At 38.3% G+C, this 22,055-nt stretch overlaps 1 protein-coding gene across 10 annotated transcripts in view; it reads right to left on the minus strand.

Moving 5' to 3' along the window:
• Positions 1 to 22,055, minus strand: part of Ate1 (arginyltransferase 1) — a 142,808-nt gene that overhangs the window by 86,630 nt on the left and 34,123 nt on the right. For all 10 annotated transcript variants that reach the window (XM_026384172.2, XM_077799164.1, XM_026384177.2 and 7 more), the window contains one exon: positions 15,079 to 15,111. In XM_026384172.2, coding sequence (XP_026239957.2) covers positions 15,079 to 15,111 — 33 coding nt within the window. The remainder of the gene's footprint in view (positions 1 to 15,078; positions 15,112 to 22,055) is intronic.

Consider the following 22,055-nt stretch of genomic DNA (forward strand, 5'->3'; position numbering starts at 1 on the left):
GCAGCAAAATAACCGGGGGGTGACGAACAACTTGTGTACGTTGATACAGCAGGAGTGGAAGCCGTTTATTGTAGGACCAGAGGGGTATTTATACATTCCACACAGCTTATCTTAATTAGCATAAACTAGATACATCAGTCAACCAATAAGAAATCTCCACACTTAATGGCTCCGCTGGCCTTACTTCACAAACCACTCCCTCTGGCATTTTGCCAGGTGCCATCCTGACTTGTTTACAGACTCTAACACCCCAAGTCCAAAGCTGGAATAATTTCAGCAACAAAATAACATAGTATTGGATTTATAATGCTAAATCTTTGAGTCCATACTATTACATATGACTAAAAAATAATGGAGGAGAAAAATTCCCATGCAGAAGAATTCTGAATAGGTTACCTAGATACCTTGCCCTAAAGATAGATGGTGTAACCCCTCCCTCATTAAGTGTGGAATGTACACAACTCCTTCCAAACAGTACAGTGTGGAAGGAGGATAAAGGTGAACAAGGTCAACTAGTAAGACAGTGATCTAGAAGTATTGGCAATCAGTCATTGTTGTTGTTAAGATGCTGTTTGGGCAATAACTTTCAAGAGCTTCCATCAATTATAATAACAAATTACGTAAGAAACCTAGTTTTAGTATTCACTGTCAAATACATATTGTCTTTTAAAGGTTATTCCTATTTTCCTAGCAGCAGACACAATTTGAAGGGTAGAGCAGGTAAACAAACAGAAGCCCTAACCTAAAGAAAATAAGAAAGGCCACTGCCCTGTTATAACTGAACACCCAACTGACAGTGTGCTCTGGAGTGCTGGTGGTCCTGAAGCCCATGACCCGCCTCCTAGATGAGCACTCCAGCCATGTAGTGAGAGACCAAAGAGTGCAGATGCTACTGGATTTCATGACAACTCTCTTTTAAATGTAAGCCCTGAGGCTTATAGGAATGGAAGCAGAGAAAAGCTAATTAGGTGACTTTGAAATTAATCTAAATACTTCTAAGATTTCAGTTTAGTGCTTCACTCCAGGATTCATTAAATGTAAAGTGTGTGCTTAGTCATCCATTCATTCATTCAAAATGTCCTTATAAAGTATACAAGGATGAGCTCAATGAGCAAATTCTCAATAAACAATACATACTATTAATCCTAAATAAAAATCAGCCCAGCGGCTCAGGAAGCTGAGGCAGGAAGATTTCGAGTTCAAAGCCAGCCTCAGCAACAGGTGAGGCGCTAAGCAACTCAGTGAGACCCTGACTCTAAATAAAAATACAAAATAGAGCTGGGGATGTAGCTTAGTGGTTGAGTGCCCCTGAATTCAATCCCCAGTACCAAAAAAAAAAAAAAAAACCAAGCAAACAAAAATCAGTCCTAAATGTTGTACCAGCTGAAATATCTTTTCTAATTGCAATTACCTTCTCAGTTTCCAACTGTCATCCTTTCTCTCACCTCTGAACCTGATAATCTGACTCTTATTCACAGGTGTGTTCTGCTCTGAGTCCAGTCATAACTAAGGTGTCCAACCTCAAGCATTATTCCTGTCTCTCAACTGGTCTGGAAACTTGGGTCTTGCAAAAAGCACTTTACACTGATAGGAGATATCTCATAATTATTCAGCAAAAAATAGACTTATATACCTACCCACTCTGAGCTCCCTCACTGCATACAAGAAGAAACCTGAAATACCGCAGCCAAATGGGCAGTACAAATATCAGAAAACCAAGAAACTACAAACTGATTCAAAAACTGGCCTCTTAGCTCCTGGACTAATGTTATTTTTATGCTATTATAAAAAGTCAGCCAATCCAATACATTCAAGCAAACTCAGTTTCAAAAACTCCTAGTATATCCAAATCAGTAAATATAGCAACATCAAAAGCAGTATTTCAATGAATGCTGTTTGTTTTCTTAAAGTCTGTTTTGCTGTACTTTTTTTTCTTTCCAATATGTTTTCTGACAACTAAAATAGGGATGAGTTCCTTTTCTCCCTTGTAGGTCCCTCATGGACCTACAAGGGAGAAAAGAAATCAGATTTCAAAAGTAGAAGACAAGGTAAAGCAGCTGAGAAGCTATTTTCCTAAAAGTACATCCAGTTGTCTCAGCCACATGGATAACCATGTTCTTAACGTGATTAGTACAAATAAATATAAAGTTTTCAACAAGTAAGTGACAGCTATGGAGAACTGGCTGGAGGTGAACCTGAGATTGTGACTCCCTTTACCATCCTTTCAGGGGGATTAGCCAGATCCTCCAGGTCACTCCCCTCTGGCTTTCATTCAGAAAAACTTCAGTGCCTAGTTTACAATGCCATAAACTAAAAGGATTTAAATGCATGTATGATGTCTGCCTACAAATTCAGACACGTCTATAGAATCAGTTCTTTCTTCCTCATGACATGAAATCACCACCATAGGGTATCTTCCTCTCAAAAACAATCCCTTGATTCAAATTACTTACCACTTGAAATAAGGAAAGAATAAGAGAGCCTAAGACTAAAAAAAAGATAAAAATGGAAACAATTAAATCTGTGAACTCAGAAATCAGCTCTCCAATCATTTAATAACACATGGAAGCTCAGGCACTGAACTTTATGGTGCCGTGCTCCAATATGCTACTAGTTTGGACACTTTTTGACTGCAGGTGTGTACATGAGTGGCAGCTAAAAATTATTTCTTACATATTTGTAAAATTATCAGTTAACCTAGATCAAACTACATTATTCATTTTATTTGGGGTTTCTTGGGGGATACTAGGGATTGAACTCAGGGGCACTCGGCCACTGAACCACATCCTCAGCCCTATTTTGTATTTCATTTAGAGACAGAGTAACATTGAGTTGCAAAGCATCTCAATTTTGCTGAAGCTGGTTTTGAACTCACAATCCTCCTGTCTCGGCCTCCAGAGTCTCCATTTTATTTCTATCATTATGTTTTGGTTCTGAGCTACATCCCCAGTCCCTAGCCCCACCCCCCTTTTTAATTTTGAGATAAGGTCTCACTAAGTTGCTAAGGCTGGCCTTGAACTTGTGATCCTCTGTCTCAGCCTCCTGATATGTTGGGATTAGAGGCAAGCATCACCCTGCCTGGCTATATTACTTATTTTAATACACAAAACATTTAAGTGTTTCAAAATAATTCTAAATGGTATTTCCCAAATGAGTTGAAAACTTATGACCACATAAAAACCTGCACATAGTTATTTACAACAGCTTTATTCATGATTGAAAAACCTGGAAGCAACAAACATGTCCTTCAATAGGTGAACAGATTCATACAATGGAAAATTGGCAAAAAGAATCAATTATCAAAATCACAAAAAGACAAGGAAGAACCTTAAAAGCATAATGCTAGTGAAAGAAGTTAGAGTAAAAAGCAAAAGGGCTACATACCCTATGATTCCAACCATTCACACTCTAGAAGTGCAAAACATGAGATTAAAAAGATCAGTGGTTGCCACAGGTGGTAGGAGCAGGAGCGCAAAAACCAAGTACAGCACAAGGGACTTTAGGGCAGTAAAACTATTCCCTAGGATTCAGTAATGGTGGATGCATCATTACACCTCTGTCAAAACCCAGAGAATGTATAAAGCACAAAGAATACACTAATGTAAACTATGGACTTTAGTGAATAATAATGCAGCAAAATTGGTTCATAAATTGTAATAAATGTACCACAATGCTAGGACCTAAAAATTGTTTGTCTCATCCTAAACACATGCTAAATTTAACCCCCCATTATGAGGTATTCAGAAGTAGGATCAAAAATGAATTAATTCATGCATTTATGGAGAATGGGTTATCTTAAGAGTGTTGTAACATAAAAGCCAGTTTGGCTAGTTCTCTCTTATGCTTCCTGCTCTGCCAATAAGAAGGCCACCACCAGACACAACCTTCAACCTTGGCCAAGAATCATGAGCCAAAACATACCTCTTTTCTCTGCAACTTTCCCAGTCTTTGGTATTGTGTTATTAACAACAGAAAACGGACTTGGATACACACAATAACAATTTTTCAATTTGGTAGAATCCACTTATTACATCAGAACTTAAAATAATTTATCCCAAATTGGAAATGGAATTTAGTCATTGACAGGTAACAGAATTGGGAGAAGAAATAAAAAGGAAGAGACCAAAGAGGACAGGTTTAAATTTTGGTGATATATTTCACAGATCAAATCTGAAGTTAGATCTTACAGATGGAAATTTTCTAAAGTAGTTTCTGAATCCAAAGCTGGGTAGAAATCAAAGGTCAGACCAAATGTCAAAAGAATAAATGTAAAAGGTATAGAATCAACAAACAGAATAGACCATATTTTGCCTCCTTTCAGGAAAAATCACTCATCACTGTGCTACCAGCATTCATTTATCATCTCAGATCTCGGGCCCCACCCCAGACCTCTGAAGCCAGGAATGGGCATTAACAAGACACACAGGCACTTCGTGTGGACATTGGGCTTGGGATACACTGGTCTAGGTGACAAGTAGGAGAGCGAGCCAACCTCACTGCATGCAAAGCCCCAGTCAGGTCAGAAGGCTGTCAAATGACAGGGGGCATGTCATTTGGCCAACCAGAGCATCACCTTGAAGACACAGGGGTGGCTTCTTTCCCTCTTCTTTGTCACGTGCCTCACTGGCACTATGGCATTTGTTAAAGGCAGCTGAAACTATAAGAAGGGGCCAGTGAGGTCCAGGGCAAGGCCTGCATTTACGCAGAGCTCCTGTGTACACGGTCCCCATGTTTTTAAATCCATTCATCCTCACATGTACTGGTCTAACTAATGGCTGGACAAAGACTCTGGACAAAAAAAAAAAAAAAAAACAGAGAACATGTGTTTGTATATGGGTATATATTCTTCTAGGAGTTAGTAATCCCAAGAGCCTTCACCACTATCACTTTTCCAGAATCCCCACCTCTACCATGTTGGGTACTGGCTTCCAACATAGGAATATGGCAGGACACCAACATTCAGACCATAGGGCTGGGTGTTCTTTCAGTGCAGTCTGGGCTTGATTTTCTATTGATTGGCTATTTTACAACCCTTCAGTGGCTGGGGTTAACCTGTATATTTCTATCCAGGGAAACAAACCAAAGGTTACAGTTTCCAATTAGATTTCATCTAATCTAGCAATCTCATCTCCATCTTTTTGTTAAACTGCGTGTGTATCTATATCTATCTAGTTTCAAATGTTCTTTATGCCAATTTTAATGTCTTATTGGCTTTGCATTAACTAATGAATCAAATTTTATTTGACATGTGTTCATGCTCTGTGTGTATGAGGTCATGATTTTACCTTTTTGAAAATTAGCTAACAGCTTTGGGGATGGTCCACTGAGAAGTTCCAGTGAACTCATTTGACAGAGGGAAGTCAATGAGAGACACACCTCATGACCTACCAAGCCTTGCATGTCTTTTCTTGGTTCCCAAAGACTCCCAAGCAGCACCAGAGCTCTCACACAGCTCGCTCTATTTCCCTGTGTCTTTTTCTCCCTTTCTAGTAAGTTTATGCTTCTGTTTTTGTTTTTTGTTTACTCGGGACCAATAAATTATCCCAACAGTGGGAGTAATAGTAGGATTTATATCTCTATTGGATGGATGATAGAGATCTACTTTCTGTTGAATGACAGAAGACAGAAAATGTGGTTTGTAATCTTGTTTGTCAGTTTGTATGTTTGTCAGATCAATTAACTAAAGAAAACAGTTCTTTGAGATCTGAATGGAGGCCAAGTGGGCTTATTTCTGACCTGTGGCTAAAGTTGTGAACTTAAACTGAAGAACTCTCTAGAAAATTCAAAAAAGTCTTTACTTTTCAGTAAAATTGATTTATAGAAACAAGCATGTATATTAATTAAATCTCTAAATTCAGTAAAAATAAACTCCTTACATAAACTGCTACCTCAGAAAGAATTCAAGTTACATAACTAAGGTGAATCTTTAGATAAATCAAACTGGTTTAAAACCTGGGGTTTAATTCTGGAAAGTAATATGGAGATTCCTCAGAAAACTTGAAATGAAATCACCATTTGACCCAGTTATCCCACTCCTGGGTATATACCCAAAGGACTTAAAATCAGCATACTATATTAACATGGCCACATCAATGTTTACAGCAACTCAATTCACAATAGCTAACATATGGAACTAACCTAGGTGCCCTTCAACAGATGAATGGATTTAAAAACATGTGGTACATATACACAATGGAATACTATTCAGCCTTAAATAAGAACAAATTTATGGCATTTGCCCGAAAATGGATGGAATTGGAGACCATCATGCTGCTAAATGAAATAAGCCAGTCCCCCCCCCCCAAAAAAGCCAAATGTTCTCTTTGATATGCAGATGCTAATACAATAAGGGGGAGGTAGATAAGAATAGATGTACTTTGAATTAGACAAAGGGGAATGAAGGGAAGGGATATGAAAGACAGAAGAACGAATCAGACATAACTTTCCTATTTTCATATATAAATATACGACCAGTGTAACTCTACTTTATGTATAACTACAAGAATGTGAAGTTACACTCCATTTATGTATAACATGTTAAAACACATTCTACTTTCATGTATAACTAAAAAGAAGAATTTTTTTTAATTGGGGTTTAAGGAAGAAAAAATTGTCTTTTCTCAGATTTATTAATAATAATACATCAGTAGATTTAAAATAAATAAATCTGCAGGTCTAATGAAAAAAGAGTTCAATTGAACTTCTAACATTACTCATTATACATCAAAAAAAATTTAACAGTATTCCTACACAATGCTTAAGATTTTTAAAATCTATATGCAACTAAACTGAACTATAATTCTGACAAACATGTTTAAACTTTTATTTTTTTTGTACTGGGGATTAAACCCACGGGGGCTTAACTACTGAGCCACTTCTCCAGCCCTTTTTTATATTTTTGTTTAGAGATAGGGTCTAGCTGAGTTGCTTGAGGGCCTTGATAAGTTGCTGAGGCTCACTTTGAACTCTCAATCCTCCTGCCTCAACCTCCCCAGCAGCTGGGATTACAGGTGTGCACCACCACACCCAGCTAAACATTTTTAACTACAGTAAAATATACATAAAATCTACTATTTTAACCATTTTTAAGAGCACAGCTAAGTGATATTACGTACCTTCACAGTGTTGTGCAACTGTCACCATGACTCATCTCCAGAATTTTTCAGGTTTAAAACCACATGTACCCATTTAAACAATGACCACTCCATTGGCCCTGGCAATGCCACTCTACTTCCTGTCTCTCTGAATTTAACTATTCTACAAACCACATGTGGACTCTTTAGTAACTGGCTTGTCTCACAAGGGTCATGTAGTGTGTGCCCTCTGCGCATACAACACTCCACTGTATGAATATGCCATCTTTTATTCCTCATGTACCAGTGGACACTTGGGTAGCTTCTACTTTCTGACTATTGTGAATCATGCTGCATGAACCCTGCTGCACTGTTCATGTACCTGCTTTAATTTTTTTTTTTTTTTTTTTTTTGCCGGTGCTGGGGATTGAACCCGGCCTTGTAAATGTGAGACAAGCACTCTACCAACTGAGCTATATCCCTAGCCCCACCTGCTTTAATTCTTTTGTGTATATACATCTACAAGTGACATTGGTGGACAGCATGGTAATTCTATCTGCAGGTTTCTAAAGTACTTTTCCCACTTTTTTCCAGTGAAATTGTCCCATTTTACATTTCCACCAACAATGCATAGGAGTCCGGATTTCTCCACATCCATAACCAAACGGGTATAAACTGGTATCTCCCTATGGCTGTGATTTGCAATTCCCTAATGATTATATATTATATTTTGTGATGGCTTGTGCAATTTCTAAGATCCCCCTGATAATTTTAACATGTAAATAAATTTATTTTAAATTTTTATTTTTGGTACTGGGGATTAAACCTAGGGGCACTTTACCACTAAGCTACATCCCCGGTCCTTTTTATTTTATTTTTTTTAAATTTTGAGAGTGGGGCTCACTAAATTGCCTAGGCTGGCCTTAAACTAGCAATTCTTTCTGCCTCAGCCTCTGGAGTGGCTAAAATTATAGGCAGGTACCACTATACCCAGCTTATATTAATAAGTTAATGAATAATCTCTGGATATCTGAATAGTTTCTAAAGTAAGATAAACACCAAAATAAGAGCATAATTTAAAGTTTATATACTTTTCCTTCCTATTTCTATGTCCCCATAACTTTGGATCATGTTAATAAACACCCATCTTTGCCACTCAGTGTAAGAGGGTATGCACTCTGAGTCTGCGGCAATGCTTGCATACAGTCCTCAATTACCCAACTCCTAGCTCTCTGAATAAAAGAGAAGTTACACGTTGATGACTGAACCCACACTAATAGCAAAAGTAAGAGATATATGCCTTTATGTATGCTAGATAATGGGACGGCACTTTTTTTTTTAACGCAAGAAGTGAGTAGAATGATCCTAAAGTAAAGTGGCAGCTTGTCTGAGAACATAAAAAGAAAAACGAAACTTGAAGGACAATAGCAAGCTGTAGGACAGGGGTGTGAATTCTATTTGCCTTGCTTTATAATATCTGAGCTGAAAAGAAGCCATAAAATACATTAAAATGTTGGCTCACTCACTCAGTTTTGAGGGACTTCTCCCTCTAGGATACTCTAGTCACTCTCTTGAAAGAATAAGGGCCAGGATGATTAAGGGACTTGCCCAAGGTTACAAAGCCAGTTTAGGAGCATGCCAGGAAGAACCAAAACCTAGAATCTTCAAATTTCAACTCGGGGGTTTTTCTCACTAGACACTGCTTCTGTGGTACACCACACTGAAACAGAATCACAATGTGCCCCTGGGTGCTGTTCAACATCATGAAGAAAGGGTTCAGTAAACGTGTTTCTCAAATATGTAATTGTTAGGAATTTAAATATTTCAAAGAACCCATGTTTCAGTCAGCGTTTCTACTGCTACAATCAAAAGACCTGACAAGAACAATCAGAAGAGGAAAAGTTTATTCGGGGGCTCACAGTTTCAGTTCATAGATGGCCGACTCCATTCCTTGGGGCCCAAGGTAAGGCAGAATGTGATGGTGAAAGAGTGTGGTAGAGGAAAACAGCTCAGAAAACAGAGAAAGACTCCACTTGCCAGACAAACTATATACCCCATGACCGCCTCCTCCAGCCACAACCCTCCTGCCTTCAGTTTCCACTCAGCTAATCCCTATCATGAGATTAATTCACTGCTTGGGTCAAGGTTCTCATAACCCCATCATTTCACCTCTAAACCTTCTTGCATTGTCTCACATGTGAGCTTTTAGGGGACACCTAATATTTAAACCATAACAAACCAAAAGGGCTTACTCTTAACATTTAAAACTAAAAACTAGAGACACTGTGACAAAAATTTTAATTGAACTTTACAAAGCTTAAGTAATTGAGGAATTTAATAAGTGTGTCCAAAATAAGAAAGAAACTTATAAAGAATAGATAAAAATCAAGATTTTCTTTAATCTGATATTTCTTTATATTTTAAAACCTAACACTTCAATAAAAAGAGTTTTGGGGGCTGGGGTTATGGCTCAGTGGTAGAGTGCTCACCTAGCACTCATGAGGCACTGGGTGCGATTCTCAGCACCACATTAAAATAAAGATACTGTGTCCATTTACAACTAAGAAATAAATATTTTGGGGCTGGGGATGTGGCTCAAGTGGTAGCGTGCTTGACTAGCATGCGTGAAGCACTGGGTTCAATTCTCAGCACCACATAAAAATAAAATAAAGATACTGTGTCCACTTAAAACTAAAAAATAAATATTTAAAAAAAAAAGATTTTTAGTAAAGCACCAGCAAAATGGCTCACAAAATAACAGAATCCGAAACTTCTTAATTCTACTAGCTAGTCAATATTTATTGAACACTACAACACATACCTAAAAATCAAGAGTTACTATCCTTATGTGGGCCCTTTTTTAATGTCAGTTCAATTTGAGACTCCTGCTTTTCCGATCTTTTTATGAGGGAAAACACATCCCACAGTGACATTCCAGACTGAGAACTCAATGAATGCCAAGATCAAACAAGACTGACGTCCCCATGGAAACTAATCCACCCCAGGATTTACTATTCACACATCTTCTGAAGCATTCATGCACATCTAATGGGCAATGAAAACTGTCAAGGAAGATGACCCTAATTTCCAACACAGTTAAAAAGGTCCTTGGAGTAATGATGAATGCTACTACTTGCTAAAGGAAGCCAGATCCAGCAAGAAGATAGATTGAATGAACTTAAGATTTTAAGATACCATAACTAATCCAAATTCATGCAGAAAAATCTTTAACAAGATGATTTTGTGGTATTTAATGCTTGATTTTCTATTCTAAGTGTGCTTTCTTTTTTCTCAGAATCAGTTTTGATACTTTTATCATTCAGGATCAATTTCTAGAAAAGGACTTCCAAGTGCTATCATTTTACTATGAAATATACTCCCCTTCAATTTATATTGTCTTGATGGTGTCCAAAAAACAGATGGAAGTAAGCTCATTCCTCTAGGAACCAGCCGAAAGCTCAGAAGTACACTCTGGCCAGCACATACAAGTTCCTCTTGCTGGGCAAGGAACAGAGTCTTCAGTTTAACTTAGTTCCTTGTCATTAGCCTAGCTTGCAGCCCTGTCCCAGCCAGGAGTACACTCAGATCCAAGTGAAGGGAAGAGCAGTCAAATGACAATCCCAGTGATCTTGCTCCAGAATTCTAATTAGTGCCTCTGGTCTACAGCCTGCTCAACTTCTGATTCAAGAATATGGGACTCAGCCTGAAAAACCAACAACTGTTCCTAACCTCCATGACCAGAAAAACATCCCTACTTATACTTCAACTTTTGCCCAGCGAACCAAGCTACAACCTAGCTTTTCCCTGCTCACTATTCAGTGCCATCAGTGGAATGCTAACCATTCTTTTAAGGATGTCTATGTCCCCTTCAGTTACCTCTTTCTACACAGGCCCTAGCTCTTTAAATACAGCTGGGTCAACCAAGTACTAAGCTGGAGAACAGATGAAAGCTTCCCCAACTCACAGCTAAACCCCCTTCCTAGCCTTCTCTCCACAACTCTATGGACAGCTGATTCTTAGTGGCCAGAAATTATTCAGACTTCTTTCCAGCTTAACTCATTCTCCCCCCACCTCATCTCTCCATTACTAGTTTTCCAAGATCCCTTCATTTCTCCAGGACCCAGTTTTGGCCTTTCTTTCTTCTACATTTTGCAGAATTCTGATTTTCAGCAAACTTATAAAATGGTAAAACTATCACAATCCAATGTTAGAACATTTGTGTCAACTCCCCACCGTATGACACTGTATTGCCCCTGGCCACATGTGGCTACTTAAAGTTAACTAAAATCCAAATGCAGTTCCTACATAGCTCAGCAATACGTATGACCACCGGCTACTGTTCTGCAGTGCAGATGCAGGACATTCTGAACAGGAGGGTTCTGACTGGGACCCTTCACAGTTAATAATCAACATGGTGAGATTTAAGGACCGTCTTGCTACTTGTTCTCCATTTGTTCCACTTGCTTTCTGTTCACTCTTCCTTATCCTCTATTAAACTGAACACTCTATCATCATATCTTCACTATTTGCTTATTAACTCTACCTCTTTCCACCTTTTTTCTTTCTTTTTCATATGACTGCTCTAGGGCAGTGGTTTTCAACAAGCAACAACTTTGTCCACTAGGGACACCTAGCAAAGTCTGAAGACCATTTATGGCTACTAGGGCAGGGGAGGAGGATATACTGGCATCTAGTGGGCAGAGGCCAAAGGTGCAGCTAGGCTCCCAATGGTCCTTACAACCAAGACTCCCCCCAGCCCAAGATGCCCTGGGCGCCAAGGCTGAAAAGCCCTGCTGTGGGCTTTACCAAGTGCACCTCCAATTCATCATTCTCTTCAAGTAGTGCTCCAGCTTCTCACTGTGCCACCTCCTCCAGACTCGTGGCTGTGCTGTGGAGTGCCTAGCTAATCTAATCTACTTCTCTGGGCTTGATTTTTCCTAAGAAGTAGTAGATCGTCTGTAAGAATCAACAATGCAGGCAAAGTTAAGCACAGTTCCTATATATGACAGGTGCTGACTTCCCAGAAGATTTTAGGGTTGGGAAAGGAAGGAACAGAAGGCAGAGAAATCGAGCGGTCTAAGTTGTCCCCGTGCATATGTGGCATGACTTGTTCCCAACACCTCGCCCTCTGCTGCTCTACCTCTAAATATGACGATGAGGCTGCGACCAACTGGACTGGCTGGCAAAGTCTGACTCTAAAGAGAATTTCAAGAATCTTTTGGCCTCTGATATATAATCCCTTTTATTTACCTACATTTAATTGAAGACATCTGTAAGTGGTGCCACACAAAATGTAATTCAGACTCAGAAATGTCAATAAAAATGTCTGTAAGGCAGAGGTCCGATGTAAACCTAGCAGGGAGTGCACATCAGCAGTCACAGAGCCACACAGAATTAGAAGTAGAATGGAAATATGTGGCCTGACTTGACGAGGTGATAAAAGCTCTTTTCCCATAAAGCTTAATGAGCGCTATTAGTCTTCAGCTTACAGGAATGTAAAAGGGTCAGCTCCACAGAGGGAAGGAGCTGACTCTCCACACATGGTCCATTCAAATGACAACATATCAAATTACTGATGTAATTACTATAACCTGACAATTTCATTAGATTCATGTGGCAGTTAACTGTTTAGGACTTACAACAAAGGGACATGGTTCATTCATAGAAGCTTTTGTAGACAAAATTAAGTTTAAAGTCAGCTTTATTTTCAACTGCAAGTCTCAAGTATGTGTCTCTACCAGACTTATTTTTCTTTCCTTCAAAATTAGGTAGGTGTTGGGTATTTACCATATCTGTAATTTCCCTTCTTCAGCTAAAATAAACTTAGTGGCAAAATTAAACATTCTGAGACTTCTAACATCCTCCTGCCTTGGCTCTGCTTGGGCTCTCAGGTGTTGTGTGGTGGCAAAAATACAGAATCCTGGGCTCAGGGCTGCTGAAGGAGCTCTGGGGTTAGCGGCCACTCACTAAGCCATCAGGCAGGCCCTGTTTAAGTCCCAGCTGTGCAGGGGAGCAACTCAGCTGCCTTCTCCTTAAAACCCTTACTCCAGGTCACTCCTCTAAGTTCTTAATGAAACTCTATGACATGGTTACAAAAATCACTATCGAGGCTACCAATGCACCTCTACCCACTGTGGGTCCTTTATTTGAAGAGTAAAATGATTTAACTTTTCATAGTTGATGCTAATATTTTGTGTATCTCCTCCTTTGATTACTATAAACTTTTAAAACACATTGACTAGAATTTGCATTTTACCTCATTGACTACTTGATCAAATCTAACCAAATGTTATTCAAAGAAACAGAATTTTTTTATTCTAAAAGATCATTACATTCAACATAATAACTCTTTAATGACTCTTCACCAAGTTGCCTTTTTATTATATGTATTTTATGTACAAAATTATATATCCTTATATAATTAATTTTTTTATCTTTTTCTTTGTGATACTCCCTACTGCTTCTATAGTAGAAATTGCTTCTTCAATTAAAGAACAGACTATAAAATGTATATTGCCTGCAAGTTTCTTCTGGTTTGGTTTTTGCTTTACACTAAGTTCTTATTTAAAACTCAATTTGTCAGGCATTGTGCTCATGTTTGTTACAAATCAACTCATTTAATTCTAATGACCTTCTAAGTATTATTTCCATTTTTAGATTGCAAAACAACAATGCAGGATGTCATTATTATAACCCGACAATTTCATTAGACTCATGGCAGTTAACGGTCCTTGGGCCACCTAAGTGCCTCCCATTTCAAAGCCCAGAATCTTTCCAGAATATTTCTTTGTTCCCCACATGCCCCTCAGACACTGGAGGTTTAGAAAATGTGACCAAACCTGGATGGTACCAGACTTTCTGGTTTGGTCCCTTTCCCTTGGAGATCACTCAAAGTAGCCACCGGAGTGTTTAACGTGCCAGGCTGGGCACCACAACTCATCATGAACAAAAATTGTTTCAATAACCAAATGAACACAAGGTTACAGAAACAGAAAATTAATAACTGCCAGTATGTGGGGAGGTCAAAGATGGGCTTACAAAGGACATAAGACTGAGGCTCAACCATGGAGAGGAATGTGGTTTGAATGAGCTGGAAACAGGGAAAGAAGCACAAAGTGAAATAATAGATGCAACAGGAAAGGCAAGAGGAAAGCAAGGAGCAGAGCTGGCATGTGTGCGCTGAAGCATCGCCTAAGGGAAGAACACAAATACCATAGGATTCCAGCAGCATGGTTCACACCTGCTCCTCTTTGTGGCCTCAATTGAGATGTAGGAATTATTATTTGCATTTTAAAGATAAGAAAACTAAGGGTCCAAGAAGCTGGGATCTGCCCAAGATCATGTGGCTGATGAGTGAAAACATGTTCTTTTTCCAGGTCTTGCCAATCACCTACAAGTTTTTCTGCAACTGCAGCTCACAATGATACCTGGTTTTCTAAACATCGAATCATTTTTCTTTATCTTAAAATATAATTACTGGATCCTCAGTTCTGTACTGAAAACCAGGATGAGTGTTCAATGAACAGAAAATGAAGCACCCAAAACCATGCCTGTGTGGCAACAGAAGCTCGCTGCAAATCCCTGCTCCTGTCCAGTCAACTCACGGGCTTTAAAATGGTCTCTCAAACCAGGTGAAACCTCCTCAATTACAGCTTTTGCCTGTGATTTCTCCAGGTCTCTTAACACAAGGTTAATTTATATAGAGTTAAATAAACAATTGTGGGAATAATGGAGATACAAGGCTATTTAAAGTGAAGGACTGTTCACTCTACTTACTGAGAAAGAATTGAACTTAAAAAGGAGCAGTGACTAGTTATGAAGGTGAATAGCTGTAACTTGTAGAAAATTTTACCAAAAAAGGCTGTACTCATCCCATTACTATTATTGAAAAATGTGTTACTTCAAAATGATCACTCCTAAATTGTCAAATAAATGCCTAATGAAAGATACCAACATTGATACTCAATTAACAATTCTAGTATCAAAGTCAGTCAGTAACTCTTACCTCCAACGGTGAACTGCAAAGGAATCTCGTGAACTGCAGAGGCAAATTTGAGCAGAATCAATTCATCCCGTCAGTGGGCAAAAAAAGAGAACACAGAAAAAGGAAAAATCATTACACAATTTTCCAGTAAAAGCATCTAAAGTAAACCCAAAAGTCTATATAAAATTAGTGTTTTTATAACATTGTATGGCTCATCCACAGAGGATGAGAAGTCCAACTAGCCCACAGCCCTAGGTACCCAACTTTTTAAATTAGAGTGAATAAATATTCCTAAATATTTGTATAAAAGCAAATAAAGCACAACAATTAGTACCCATTTTTTTTTAAGTTTTATTTCACAACCTTTATCTTATAGAAACACTCTCTAAGGGAGAAATCAGCAAACTTCCTGACCCTAAATGCCACCAGCAATGTTAAGTTACTGCCCCCCAAAAAAGGGATACAAACCACAGGGGAAGCCAGGAAAGGTGGAGATAGAGAACCGAGGACCAAGAGAGGAGGGAAGGCACAGGGAGGCTCGCTGTGGGGACCAAACTGGCAGTCCTGCTCTCATCTCTCACTGTTTTTGCCTTCTTTTCTCTCAACTCAAATCTCTCCTTCTGCCCTTCCTTTTTGGCTTTCTCCCACTCTCCCTCCCTCCTTTACCCTCTCTCTCCTTTTTAAAGTGTATCAGATTTCTAGAAAACCACCCAAAACAGCAGTATATGCTGCTTGTCTCTCAGCATTTAAAGAAGGAAGCAATGGGCAGCTGGTGGGAGCGGGGTAGGGGGTGGGGGGTGGCAGGGGACGACAAAGCAAACTGTAGGCTGGCTATGAAATGAGGACTCTCACAAAGCTTCACACATGATGGTAATTCATGTCTTCACAGATATATTTACAGAAAAAAAAATTTCAAATCCCTTGATATTTACTATAATACCTAAGTAGTATATAAACTCATATTTCTAAACACAAATTAACTACAATAAACTGGGCATGGTGGTGCACACCTGGAGGCTAAGGCAAGAGGATCATAAGTTCCAGGCCAAACTCTACAACTTGTTGAGGCCCTAAGGACTTAATGAGACCGTCTCAAAATAAAACAAAAAATGGGCTGAGAATGTGATTCAGTGATTAAGCAACCCTGGGTTCGATCCCCAGGACCTCCCCACACACACCAAATTAACTACAATAAAATGCAATGGAAGGCCTGTTTCTAAGCACTCAGCTTCCTCTCCACAACAAAGCCAGGCAGCACTTAATAGGAGTACAAATAATTTGTATTCTCCTTCAGAGACACACCTTGAAATATTTACCAATGAAATCATATGAGTCCTGGGATTTCCTACTAGATTACTACAGAAGGTAGAAGGAAGTAATGTGGGAGTGTGAGGATAAAGTAAGATTGTCTGTGATATGAAACTAGTGAGATGAGGCAATGAATACATAGGATTCATTGTGATTATCTCTACTTTGTGAACATTTAAGGTTTTCCATAATAAAGTTTGAAAATATATTTCAGACACACCCTCCCCAAAACTCAATAAATATACTCCTAAAATATCGCTAGTGCATTTCAAAGCTATGTAATTGTCACCTAGGGCCTAGATGACATGATACATTAAATACAGACTCTAGAAATGTTTCCTTAAATATCCATGTGCAATTCGGTTATCTTAATGTTATGAGAACTTTCTGAAAGTGCAAGATACATCAAAATGCTAAGTCTTCGGAATGCTGATATGAAAGAAGTCTCTGTATTAAAACTGAAAATCCAAGCTTTGTAGTCTTGGATTCTCCTACAGTAGCCCAACCAAGACAACTGCTATTCCTCCCCCCAGGAGTCACAAGTGCCAGTTGAAATACTACCTAATTTCAACAGTGGAAAAAAAAAAAAAAAAAAAAGCAAAAGTATGGTGAGTTTTTATTTTAAAATCAGAAATTTGATATCACTGGAAGTGCATGATAACTATGTACACAAACTTTTGAGTTTATAAGTAGTTCTGTAAGTGATACATTAATTAAGACAGAAGCTACTTTAAATAACAAGAGAAACATATAAATAGTAAGAAAACTAAGTTTCCTTGAAGCTCCAATAACTGACATTCATCTTTGGCATGTATATGTGTAACATTTGTGTCACAGCTTTTTCAAAATAGAACTAAAAATTCTTATCTTGTTTGAACTGCCAAAACATGAAATACAAAAGTTTCCACTCTTGAAGCAGTAAAAACAGAATAACAAATCACAAGACACAGATTCACATTATTCCCAGACATGAAAGATTTCAGAAAATGCCGCTTCTCCATCAGCACGCCAAAAAAACCCATGGATATCCCATGTTTGAATTCAGTTGACTTCATAAGTCTCACAATGAAGTTATACATCTTATGTTAGGTACAGATGCTTATACCTTCAAAACTAACAATTATATATATAAAAAAAAACATGATTGCAAATACATTTTGTACATACACTGCAAATGACATAGAAAAAGTACCCTTTTAACAAATACTACCATGCAGTCTTGTCATAGTAACAAAAAGGCTATAGCTCCCACCAGGCCGGGTGGCGCACGTCTGTAATCCTGGAGGCTCAGGAGGCTGAGGCAGGAGGATTGCAACTTCAAAGCCAGTCTCAAAAAAAGCAAGGCACTAAATAACTCAGTGAGACCCTGTCTCTAAAGACAATACAAAATAGGGCTGGCCCCCAAAAAAGGCTATTGCTCAATTTTGCTGAGGCTAAAAACTACTGATAAATAAATTTTATTGGGCTGGGGATGTGGCTCAAGCGGTAGCGCGCTCGCCTGGCATGTGTGCGGCCCGGGTTCGATCCTCAGCACCACATACCAACAAAGGTGTTGTGTCCGCCGAGAACTAAAAAAAAAATAAATATTAAAAATTCTCTCTCTCTCTTCTCTCACTCTCTCTTTAAAAAAAATAAATAAATAAATAAATTTTATTAAAGTTAAAAAAAAAAAAAGATTATGTCCATAGTGAGGACCCATATTTATACCTCAATACCATTTTTCTAATATGGCTGTCAAATAAGAAATAAAGGACAGAGTTAATGTTTAAAAGATTCTGTTCAAGATATTTAGCATAATATTGAGAAAAATGAAATAAAGATTTTAGCATATTTTACACAATTATCTTACTGATTTTAGATTCAGCAAGAAATTTTACAGAAAAGGGAAATACACACCAAAATGCAATTTTTAAAAAGATAAATCACATTTCAAAAAATTTCTTCTACACCAAAGAATACCTGTGAGGCGTTTCCATCAAAGTGGATTTCCAAGTCTTGTAATTGCTCCTACACATTCCCAGAACTTCCTTGCATTAACCAAATATTTCTACTGTCATAATTCCTTTTATTTATTGTGTGACACTTGCTGTCTGACAAATTATCAAGGAACAGGTCTATTCTAAGTGGATTCTAATAAAATGTTACTTGGAATTGTGCAATTATCAATCTAAATCACATTTCAGTACAAAATCCCAAATTTTTCTATCAGGAATTTGGAAGCCTTAATTCAATTAAGATTCTAAATTAGCCAGGCATGGTGGCGCACACCTGTAATCCCAGAGGCTAGGCAGGCTGAGGCAGGAAGATCGTGAGTTCAAAGCCAGTCTCAGCAACTTAGCAAGGCCCTAAGCAAGTCAGCTAGACCCTGTCTCTAAATAAAAATTTTAAAAGGAGGGGAGCAGTGGTTGGGGATGTGGTTCAGTGGTTAAGTGCCCCTGAGGGGCAATCCCCAGTATGGGGGAAAAAAAAGATTCTAATTATGTTAAGTAACATTTTAGACCCCTTTCTCACACCCTACAGTCCTATAATTTTTGGTACATTTTTACAACTATTTTTATTTTTTTTTATTTTTTTTCTTTTTTTAATTTTTATTGGTTGTTCACAACATTACAAAGCTCTTGACATATCATATTTCATACATTAGATTGAAGTGGGTTATGAACTCCCAATTTTACCCCAAATGCAGATTGCAGAATCACGTCGGTTACACATCCACAATTTTACATAATGCCCAATTAGTAATTGTTGTATTCTGCTACCTTTCCTATCCCCTACTATCCCCCCTCCCCTTCCCTCCCATCTTCTCTCTCTACCCCATCTACTGTAATTCATTTCTCTCCTTGTTTATTTTCCCATTCCCCTCACAACCTCTTATATGTAATTTTGTATAGCAATGAGGGTCTCCCTTCATTTCCATGCAATTTCCCTTTTCTCTCCCTTTCCCTCCCATCTCATTTCTCTGTTTAATGTTAATCTTTTCTTCCTGCTCTTCCTCCCTCTCTGTTCATAGTTGCTCTCATTATATCAAAGAAGACATTTGGTATTTGTTTTTTAGGGATTGACTAGCTTCACTAAGCATAATCTGCTCTAGTGCCATCCATTTCCCTGCAAATTCTATGATTTTGTCATTTTTTATTGCTGCATAGTACTCCATTGTGTATAGATGCCACATTTTTTTTATCCATTCATCTATTGAAGGGCATCTGGGTTGGTTCCACAGTCTAGCTATTGTGAATTGTGCTGCTATGAACATCGATGTGGCAGCATCCCTGTAGCATGCTCTTTTAAGGTCTTCAGGGAATAGTCCGAGAAGGGCAATAGCAGGGTCAAATGGTGGTTCCATTCCCAGCTTTCCCAGGAATCTCCAAACTGCTTTCCAAATTGGCCGCACCAATTTGCAGTCCCACCAGCAATGTACAAGAGTACCCTTTTCTCCACATCCTCGCCAGCACTTGTTGTTGTTTGACTTCATAGTGGCTGCCAATCTTACTGGAGTGAGATGGTATCTTAGGGTGGTTTTGATTTGCATTTCTCTGACTGCTAGAGATGGTGAGCATTTTTTCATGTACTTGTTGATTGATTGTATATCCTCCTCTGAGAAGTGTCTGTTCAGGTCCTTGGCCCATTTGTTGATTGAGTTATTTGTTATCTTATTGTCTAATTTTTTGAGTTCTTTGTATACTCTGGATATTAGGGCTCTATCTGAAGTGTGAGGAGTAAAAATTTTTACAACTATTTTTAAATTGTCTGCTTTAGTGTAAAACTGTTTTGTGTTAAGAATGTGTCTCTTATAAATCTATAATTCTCAGAAATTAATCTTATTTCACAAAAGAAATAAAGTTCATTGTTCCATATTTTACAACAGAAAAATAAAGCCTTCAAATATAACCTAAAGACACAACTAGCCCCCATTTTTTTAAAAACTCATCCCAAGAATTAAGTCTGCACTTGAGGGAGTTAAAACTAAGGTTTCAGAATGAGGATCTTGCTTATCCCACTAGTGGGTTAGAAAGGTAGATTCAGGTGATTCTCTGAAATCATATTTTAGAGCTACTCCCTGTTCCATTTGCCAGCAATGCATCTGAAAGGACCTTGCACACTATCTCTTCCGATTAGACCTAGAATCCTGAACAAAACATTAAGCATCAAAACAGCTTAAGACGACAATGAAGATCTTCTTTACATTTTAATGTACTTAAACCTACATCTTCTGAGTTAGTGAAAGGAAACATGAACAGTTTCTCATCTGTAAGAAGATTTCGGGCAAACCACTTTTCTTGGTTTGTGCCATGGCATGCCAGGCTTTTCAGACATTTCTTAAAAATGATTCCATGACCATATATACTTGGGAAACACTGTATTCTAAGCTGCCTCACCTCTTTTCCTCCTTGCCTTCAAAAATACTTACAAGGTATACTGCAAATTCCTAAATTTACAAACAAGAAACACCTCAACTTCATTTCACTCAGTTATTTGCAAAGTTACCTGACTAGCGATTTTTGTTTATTTTTAATTTTACGTAACATCTATTAATATTCTGCAGAATCAATTTTCAGCAAAACTTGTTCCAGAAAAAACACTAGTCCATGCCAGCTCTGATTTGGTTCCCCCATCTGTACTTACTAGGAATACCCCCCTGAAAATACTCAGTATGGCTCTCAACAATGTAAAAAAAAAAAAAAAAACTCCATTATAAATGTCAATGAATCACTATTCTTTTTTCCCTTTAAAAGATCTGGTTCAAACCCAGTGACACCTCTCTCAAGGGAGTCCTTATAAGAACCTTCGGGGTTGGTAGATGGGCCAATGCTCAGGACAACACCATGGAAGGAACTATAATAAAATGCCCCAGAATGACTAGAATTAATAATCTATACCAACAGAAGTCAGAATGCAGTTAGCATATGGGGGGACAGTTCTGACTGGGAGGGAGCACAAGGGAGTCCTGAGCATGCTGAAAATGTTCTCTCAATCTGAATGGTGACTCAAGAGTATATACCAATATATTCAACAAGGCATACATACACCTAAGACGTACGTACTTTGCTAATACAAAATTTAAAAATTACATTTTAAAAAGTAGAAAACACTACCAAGTCTCCTAGGGATTCTTCCTCAAATCATTAAAACCACAGAATTTTATGGCTAAAGGAATCTTTTCAAACACCTAGTCCTACTCTTTTACTTTATAATACATAAACTGAGGCCCAGAAATGTTATGTTATTTTATAGACAACAACAAAACTAGGGTTAGAACCCAGAAACCTTTCCAATCCATTGGTCCCTTCATTAAACAAAGGAATTTACAACACCATTACTCAGAACTTAACAAGAGCACAACAAAACCCAGAGATACCAAAGAGCCTCAACTAAAAACTAAAATGAGGTGACAAGCACGTGTTCAACAAGTTTACAACAAAATACACAACTTTATAACACCAACCAATATGGCTAATAAATGGCAAAAAGGGAGGGGGTTAAAAAGATCTTTCACAGAAAGAGAAACCATCAATAAGAACAGAGACACGCCATGACTTGCCTTCCTGCCTGCTGGTGTCCCTGCTATACTGTTCCATCCACCCGAAATGCAGCCCTTCAGATGTACCACAGGTGCAGGCTTCTCCAGGCAGGTGTCTGCCAGAGCCTCCTCCAGGCACCTGTCTCCAGTCCCCAGCACCAGCCCATCCCTG

This window comes from Urocitellus parryii, chromosome 5 (genome assembly GCF_045843805.1).
Source record: "Urocitellus parryii isolate mUroPar1 chromosome 5, mUroPar1.hap1, whole genome shotgun sequence".
In the NCBI taxonomy this organism is placed as follows: Eukaryota; Metazoa; Chordata; class Mammalia; order Rodentia; family Sciuridae; genus Urocitellus; species Urocitellus parryii.